Genomic DNA, 7,811 nt, shown 5'->3' with positions numbered 1-7,811 from the left:
GAGGCCTCGAACGAAGGAGTGCGCGGGCCGAACTTGGCCTTGACGTTCATGTGGGCCAGGGCGTGAGGGTTGGTGACCTTGGTGCTCTTCTTGTCGATGTTCTTCTGGGGCTTGACCGACTCGACGCCATAGACCACCAGCGCCAGCAGCAGCAGCACCGTCAACGTGTGTCGTCCGCCACAGAGTCGAGGCGAGGGCATCTCCTTAGGAATTGTGATGGTGGTGCTTCTTGTTGAAAGTCTGGAGCTTGACCCTTGCTGGTGGTCTGACTGTGTGCAAGAAGAAGTGCGCGATGATGACCTTTTTTTTTGTAAGTGGAGCGGCAGCATGAGGGTGACCGCTGTCGCGACAACTTCGATAAGGGAAAGGGTGCCGCGGCAGGCTTTCATGGGGATTGGCACAGCAGATCGGGGAGGCAGGTTTTGGTTCATTGGCTTCAAGAAAACCAGAGAGAACTACTCCTGAAGCAGCGTTACCAAGGGTCTGCAATAGGACTATGGGTCCTTCGTAGCCCAAGAGACATGAATACTGTGTTCGGTCATGCTTTTTTGAAAAGAACGAAGAACGAAGAACGAAGAACGAAGAAGAAGGTCAAGAAATATTGTGGAATCGTTTCTTTCTCACGTTGTGATGTTCTGCACTTCTAATGTTACACGCCAGCTATTAGGTGGACACAAACACCAAGTTCTTACGTTGTGGTGCGAGCAATGGACAGCTCCACGGCCTGGCGGTACTCGTCGAGCAGGAATGGTAGGCCTCGCCGGCTGCGCTGTCTGACGCCCTTGCCGTTGGCGTGGTGCCGCCTGCTGGCCGTGCCTTTGTCCCTGGCGTGATGCCGCTTGAAGTTGGCCACCAGTCGCTGGTGCGCCCTCGACGGGCTCAGCTGCTCAAGCTGCGAATAGTGCCGCTTGCGCACTGAAGTGGTGCTCACCACCTTCATCACTCCCAGGTCGACCGTCCACACCTCGCTACCACCTCCGCCGCTGGTCGCGACCAGCTCGGCGCCAAAGACCCGGCCCGCGAACGTGTCGTTGGGGCAGTCGAACGCCACCTTGTACTGGTGCGCCCCCTCGGCATCATCATCGTCTTCTTCATCATCGGCGTCATTGCCTTCGTTGGTGGTGTGGACAGTGGTCCAGGAGAGGTCGGTGTTGGCCCGGAGCGTGTGGGCCAGCTGCCGTGCGCCGGCCGGCCCGGAGGTGTAGAGCCGGAGCGCGAAGCCGGCGAGGGAGTGGACCCGGCGGCAGAAGAGGACGACCCAGATGGTGCGCCCCTTCTCCGGCATGTGGGTGAAGTAGTACACCCGGTACGTCGCGCTGGTCTCGGCCGCGGCGAGTTGATGCTGCTGACGGTGGGGCTCGGGTGAAGAGGGAGGAGAAGACATGGGCGACGATGAAGAAGAAGAAGAAGAAGAGGAAGGTGCCAAGGTTGCGTCGACGCAGCGCGGTGGAGGGAGGGGAAGATGTGGGTGGAAGGACTGGGCGTCGCAGGTGGAAGACGACCGCGAGAAGGAGGAGGAGGAACTAGATGGGCAGAGCTCGGTCGGGGCGAGGCAGGTATCGAGGGGTCGGCCGCGCTGGAGCTGGGCCAGTTCGAACTCAAGGTCGATGTCATCCTCCGGCGCCGCATGCAGCGAGAAGTCCATCATCATCACTCACTCTATTCGCTTGCTTGCTCGCCTCAGCTCCTGCTGATTGTTTGAGTGCCGGCCTGGGTTTGTTCTTGTCTTCCAATGTGCCGGCCCGAAACGAGGTTGCGTTCTTTGTGTTTGGTCGGGCCGTGCAAGGGAAGAGTCGCCGAAAGGAGATGAGCGCTGCATGGATATGGGCAACAAAAAGGGTTTGGGCAATTAAATCAGCAAGGAATGTGTAGAATGAAGTCGACATGTTGGCTCTCCACTTTTATCTCCGAGCATGTTTGGGAGTGTGGGAATTTCCTCCCTACTGCTTGTGCCTTTCCTCCGCTCCAGCGTGAAGATGCCGCACGCAAGGCCACCAGACCACCGGCCCCCCGTAAGACATACGAACCAAAGTCCGCCAAGTGAGCTCACATAAATACGCGACTCACTGCAAGAGGCCACCTAAACACCCTTTTTTTTTTATGCCAAGCAATTCCCTTCCACGCGAAGTGTGGGACCTCATCTTTCAATACCTCAACTACCGTGTGCGGCCAACCACTCCCGTTTACAATACAACTTCTTTTAGTTATTTAGTTCTTTATTACTCACTGTTGTTTTATTTGTTTCATTTATTGGATAGGCCCACCTGGCCAGCGTGTGCCTTGTGTGCAGAGACTTTGACTCCATTATCCACTCCAACCAACAACTAGCAAGAGTACCCCTTTCTCTTCCCACCTCCTTGGCGTGCGTGTTGTGGTTGTGTGCGTGCGTGTGCGGTGTGCACGTGTTCGACAGAACTGAGAGGCTCCGTCCTGACTCACCACCACTTCTACAGAAACTCATGAAGGCCATTCGATTCGCGAACGAACATGGCTCCGGGGTGGACGTGGTCGACGACGGCTCTGCCGCCGTGTGCAAGACCACCCGCACGGGCTACCCGCACATCTTCTCGCACACCGCGTGGGTCACCTACGAGGCCGACACCGCCACCGCCACCCCGCACTCCAGCCTCGCCAGCCGCAACAGTCGATCCAAAGAGCAGCTTTACCTCGCCCACTTCTCCATCGACGAAGAGCCCAGTACGCATGCACTTACGTTTCTCGTGTGTTGTGTCGTGTCGTGTGTCGTGTATTGCGTCGTGTGTTGCGTCGTGTGCCGTGTGTGCCGTGCGTCTGATGGTGATCGCGGTCAGGCATCTACTTTTCGATATCACTGAGCATGGTGCGGACGGCGGTGGCGCGGGTCGACTGTCCGCTGCATTTCATGATCAGCTACTTCGGGGACGGTGACCTCCACGCTTACGGATCCCGCGCCAATTATCGGTGCGTTGGCCCACATCACACGCACTCGCCATCGCACACGCACGACCGCACACGCACTCACACCACGTCTGTCTGGTCGGCAGGGAGTCGAATCGTGACGAAGCGCGGTTCAAGAAGGGCGACATCATCAGCGTGCAGCTCGGCATGTACGATGCCTACAAGGCCCACCAGAGCTACAAGTTCACCCCCAAACCCCAGGAATGGCGGAGGTACCACCCTCACACTTCTTCTCATCATCAGCCTCTCGTCCACCCAATGCAATGCAATGTTTGCTTGCTGACACTCCAGGCCTGCACATCCGGGCGCGCAGGGTGGTCGAGGCGAAGAACACGCGATCGCGCATCTACGACGAGTCCGTGACCAACCGGGACCGCTTCCCTTCCTATCCCTACGTCATCTTCTTCAAGAACTTCAAGATGGTCCACGACCCCATCGTGCGTGCCTCCACCTTCTGTGTGTCGTGTCGTGTCGTGTCGTGTCGTGTCGTGTCGTGTCGTGTCGTGTCGTGTCGTGTCGTGTGTTGCATTCCACACACATTCATGAGGGGCGGTGGGTGCAGGTGTTTCCCGACGTGGAGCAGTGGCCGGTGTACGTGGGCGCGTTCCTCACGAAGCAGGGCGAGAAGGTGACCCTGATGACCCCGTCGCCCCCGGCCCAGAGGTTCGCGCCGGTCTTCCCCTATCCGCCGGACAGGAGGAGCCGCGAGGAGGACGAGCGGGAGCTGAGGGAGCGCGAGGCCCGCGAGAGGCGCGAGCTCGAGCGATGGGAGGAGAGCCGGCTCCTTCTCCTTCTCCTGCTTCTTCTTCCTCTCGCTCTCCTTGCGTCGATCGCCTTCGTCCGAGTGGCTGCGCGTGCGGTTCATCCATCGCGAAGGAAATCATAACGAGACAGGGGACGGAGAAGGAGGATAAGTCACACCATCATCCTCACCTCTCCCTACGCTTCTGGCGTAAGAGAGCTGGCCTTGGCGACACAGCGTGAACCGAGACAGCCAAGTAAAGGCTTTATTTTATTTTATTTCGATTTGATTCAAAATTGAAATTGTGAATAGAAAAACAATGGAGCGGGAGGATGAAGATGGGGGCGGGCACGATCTCAGACCGTGTCTCGTTGAGCTCGTCGCTCGGCCTCCCTTCTCGGCCCCTTTCGTCCCTGCACCGTCGTGGTTGAGGCGAGATGCATCCTCATCGTCCCCCATGCCGCTTCCGCGCTGGCGGAAGCACTGCAGCGACCTGTTGATCGGCAGAATGGGCCTCGAATGCATCCTCACCTCTTCTTCCTCCACCACACCCGCTCCTCCTTCTGCTCCCCCGCCTCCAACTGCCATGGGCGAGGGCTGCCATTTCTGCGTTCGATTCAGCCCCGACGGCGCCCGCGTAGCCACGGCCGCCGCCGAATGCATCGAAATCTGGCAGACCGGCAGTCGTGGGCCGCCGCGGCTGCAGCACCGCCTCGACCAGGGCCACTCGGAGATCGTGACCCACCTCGTGTGGAGCCACCACAGCCGCGGCAGCGGAGAAGGCAGCGCCGAGCAAGTAGTGGGCGACTTCTTCAGCTGTTCGCTGGACAAGACGATCAAGCTGTGGCGCGACTGCCGCGTCGTCCACTCCTTTGACGATCACAAGGGTGCGTTTCACGCACCGCACACGCACCACCGCACACGCACCATCGCACACGCGTGCGCTAATGGAGAACAGACTGGCTACGCAGCTTGACGCTCACGGCGGACGACGCGACGCTGCTCTCTGGCTGTGTATCGTCGACCATCTGCGGGTGGGACGTGGCCACCGGTCGGGTCCTCTTCACGCTCCCCGACGCCCACTCCTCCGACGTACGCCACACCTCACGTGGCCGCGCATGTTCTTCTCTTGCATAACGTGGCGCGTTGTGTGTGTGTGTGTGTGTGTGTGTCGTGCGCTGTGTGTGTCGTGTTATCAGGTCTACACGGAGCTCAACACAATCAACAGCCTCCAGTTCATGAACGCCGACGTCAACCTCTTCTTCTCGGGCGCTCGTGACGGCTTCATCAAGATGTGGGACAGGAGAGACATGCGGCGCCGTACCAGGTCGGTGGCCGACATCCGCGCACACGCGGCCAAGATAAACACGCTCAGCGTCGCGCTCGACGATCGCCAGCTGCTGTCGTCGGCCCGAGACTCGGCACTGGCCCTGTGGGTAACTCACCACCGCCCTCCAACTCGCCCCTTAAGCACTCACCGTGTGTTGTGTATTGTGTGTTGTGTGTTGTGTGTTGTTTTGTGTGTGTGTAGGACATCCGCCTGTTCACGAACCGACTCAAGGGCGGTCACGCGCACGAAGCCAGAGAAGGGTACAGGTCCCCTCTCACTGCTCAGTCCGCCTGCGGCCACGCCGCGTCCTCACACCGTCGGCCCCCGTGGCGCAGGGGGAAGGGTCCCGTGCGGCGGTACGCGCAGCACAAATGCAACGGCTACAACATCTCTTCCACGTTCCTCAACCACGACCGACACATCGCCACCGGTACCAGCCCTACTGTGTGTTTGCGGTGGTGCGTGTGTGAGTGTGTGCGTGCGTGTCGTGCGGTGGTGCGTGTGTGCGTATTGTGCGGTGGCGCGTATGCTGCACAGGAACAACACCACGGCTCAGCTGTGCGCGCATGCGCCTCAGGTTCGGAGGACAACTGTATATACATCTACGAACGCGAGTCGGGGCAGGTGGTCACGCAGCTGGAGGGCCACTCGTCGGTGGTGCACCTGGTCGACGCCGTCGACAGCGAGCCGCTCAAGCTGGTCTCCTCCTCGATCGAGAACGTACGTGTGTGGTCGGCGCCCGCCGAGGCGGAGGCTCGTCTCTTCTTCTTCTTCTTTCAGCGCTGACCACCGTCCGTGCGCTGTCGATGTAGTCAGGGCTCTATCTGTGGTCCCCACAACGTAAGAAGAAACCGCGCGCGAAGGCCGCCAAGACCGCCGAGGTGCGCTGGCTCGAATCCTTCTGAGGTGTGGTCGGTCGCGACTAGATTGGGCTCACTGCTGCGTGTGTGCGTGTGTGTGGTCGCATGACTACCAGGAGGCGCGCGACCTGGGCGAGGCGAACTTCCTGCGCAATCACCGAACAGCCGTCGAGTCCCTCATGCAGAAGTACGGCGAGCAGATGCTCAAGGTGCGATTCTCTCCCCCCCAGCTGCCCGCGTCAGTCGCGACTGACTGCTGCTCTCTTTTATTAATTTTTGGGGGCTTCGAACGGCACGACAGGTCTTCCACGACCACAACTTCACGTTTTCAAGCAACATGGGCTGGGGCACGCTCATCGCGCAGGTGGGCCAGGACAACCCGTCGGCGGACCTGCTCAACATGGTACTGGCCCACCACCTCTGTCCACTCCTTGCGCCTTTCCTTTGACATCGCACACGCACCACCGCACACGCACACGACCAACGATACAAGGTCAACGATATGGCGACGGATTTTGCACGGATGTTGGATCTCTACCGGTTCGTAAGCGAGCCGGGCGACGAAGGTGACGACAACGCCTTTGCGCCGGCTTTGCCGCTGGAGGTAACTTCTGCGCTCGGCGCCGGGCGACAGCCGCGAACGCCGCCGCCCTGGCGCCGCGGCGGCGGTCAGACCGGCGATGAGGAGGACGAGGCCGAGCGCATGGCGGAGCACGACCGACCACTCCCACCCGATGAGCTACCGCGCAGCATGCTCGACCAGGACGACGACGACAGCGATGGCGATGGCGGTGGCGATGAAGGCGAGGGTCACGACTCGCGCGACGGCAATGACGAAAACGAAAACGAAAACGAAAACGATGAAGAGGAGGAGCCGGTGGTCATGAGGGACGAGCCCACTGCGGACGAGCGGGCGCAGGAACGGGCGCTTCGGAACACGCTGCGACGGCTCCTCAGAGCGGGCGGCGGACCCAGCACCTGGGAGCACGTACACCGGGTACTCACCGCAGTGTAGGCCACGACACGACACACACCACCGCACACGACACACACGATACACGACACACAGTGACACGCGCACCTCACCGCCGGTTGTTGGGCAGGCTCTGCAACAGAGGCAGGCCGCGCGGGAGCAGAGGTACGAGGAGCGGTTACGGCAGCGCCGGGAGCAGCTGGGCCAGCGACAACAGGGCCGGGAGGAGAGCGCAGCCAGTGCCCCTCGCGAAGAAGAAGACGACGAAGACGACGACGAGAACAGGGGTTCGATCGTAGAAGGTGACGAAGCGTCTTGTCCCTGAGCGGAGCTCCACTTGGCCTGTTTTTGACAGCGTGTGCCAGTGGCGATGTCAGAGAGTTCCAGGCGAAAACTCAACAGCAGCTCATGGCTTGTCGACACGGTGCAGGCACAAAAAAATGCAGGACAATGCACACAACCAGAACGAACAAACAAACCAACAAACATCTGCAGAGTAGACACCACAACAGCCAGTAGTAGCTAGAAGAAGATGGCGACCGACAAGAAGGCGATGGCGTTCGACGTGGACATTGGCACCGGCCACCAGAGGGGAAACCCGCAGGACGAAAAGATTCGGCATCACCTGGAACAGGAAGCTAGAGAGGTTCGCCTTTTCTTCTACTCTGCTCTCAGGTGTGTGTCCTTCTGCAGTGTGTTTGGTAGGTTCACCTTCATCGCGATGTGTGTAGCATTCGGGGCGGCTGCATGATCCCCAGCAGAGCCTGGAGGAGGCCGAGAAGAGGCGAGAGAAGATGCTGGAGGACCGCAAGGAGAAGGTATGGCCCTTGGCCTGACTGCTCACCTCAATGAAGAAGAAGAAGCCGTGAAATGACCAGGTTCTGCTTTCCCTTGCCTCCAGGCCCACAAGGAAGTGCAGCACGCGAAGGAGGTGGCTGCCAAGGTGAAGAAGGAGAAGAGCTATGTCGA

The 7,811-nt window shown here is 59.8% G+C and overlaps 5 protein-coding genes across 5 annotated transcripts in view; 3 read left to right on the top strand and 2 right to left on the bottom strand.

Moving 5' to 3' along the window:
- ACA1_184930 (DNA repair and recombination protein RAD54, putative) overlaps nt 1-200 on the bottom strand; it is a gene marked incomplete at both ends in the record, with an annotated part of 2,982 nt that extends 2,782 nt beyond the window's left edge. The window contains one exon of the mRNA XM_004342475.1: nt 45-200. Coding sequence (XP_004342524.1) covers nt 45-200 — 156 coding nt within the window. The remainder of the gene's footprint in view (nt 1-44) is intronic.
- Nucleotides 201-688: 488 nt separating this feature from the next.
- On the bottom strand, nt 689-1,645 carry ACA1_184920 (uncharacterized protein; the record flags this gene model as incomplete). Its single annotated transcript, XM_004342474.1, has 1 exon — nt 689-1,645. One exon carries the CDS (start codon nt 1,643-1,645, stop codon nt 689-691), a length of 957 nt encoding a protein of 318 aa, XP_004342523.1.
- A 455-nt stretch (nt 1,646-2,100) lies between these two features.
- ACA1_184910 (uncharacterized protein) lies at nt 2,101-3,823 on the top strand (the record flags this gene model as incomplete). The annotated part of the gene is made up of 6 exons (XM_004342473.1): nt 2,101-2,163; nt 2,454-2,697; nt 2,811-2,940; nt 3,024-3,149; nt 3,251-3,374; nt 3,500-3,823. 6 exons carry the CDS (start codon nt 2,101-2,103, stop codon nt 3,821-3,823), a joined length of 1,011 nt encoding a protein of 336 aa, XP_004342522.1.
- Nucleotides 3,824-4,265: 442 nt separating this feature from the next.
- Nucleotides 4,266-7,167, top strand: ACA1_184900 (WD domain, Gbeta repeat domain containing protein; the record flags this gene model as incomplete). Its single annotated transcript, XM_004342472.1, has 11 exons — nt 4,266-4,566; nt 4,638-4,771; nt 4,879-5,115; nt 5,211-5,269; nt 5,345-5,439; nt 5,587-5,729; nt 5,822-5,890; nt 5,986-6,078; nt 6,171-6,272; nt 6,363-6,866; nt 6,973-7,167. The coding sequence occupies 11 exons, from the start codon at nt 4,266-4,268 to the stop codon at nt 7,165-7,167; spliced, it is 1,932 nt and encodes a 643-aa protein (XP_004342521.1).
- A 207-nt stretch (nt 7,168-7,374) lies between these two features.
- ACA1_184890 (uncharacterized protein) lies at nt 7,375-7,678 on the top strand (the record flags this gene model as incomplete). The annotated part of the gene is made up of 2 exons (XM_004342471.1): nt 7,375-7,488; nt 7,574-7,678. The coding sequence occupies 2 exons, from the start codon at nt 7,375-7,377 to the stop codon at nt 7,676-7,678; spliced, it is 219 nt and encodes a 72-aa protein (XP_004342520.1).
- Nucleotides 7,679-7,811: the final 133 nt, after the last annotated feature.

Source organism: Acanthamoeba castellanii, assembly GCF_000313135.1.
Source record: "Acanthamoeba castellanii str. Neff unplaced genomic scaffold scf7180000084746, whole genome shotgun sequence".
Lineage (NCBI taxonomy): Eukaryota > Discosea > Longamoebia > Acanthamoebidae > Acanthamoeba > Acanthamoeba castellanii.
Note: the sequence above shows the minus strand (reverse complement) of the source record. Positions and strands in the feature narration are given on the sequence as shown.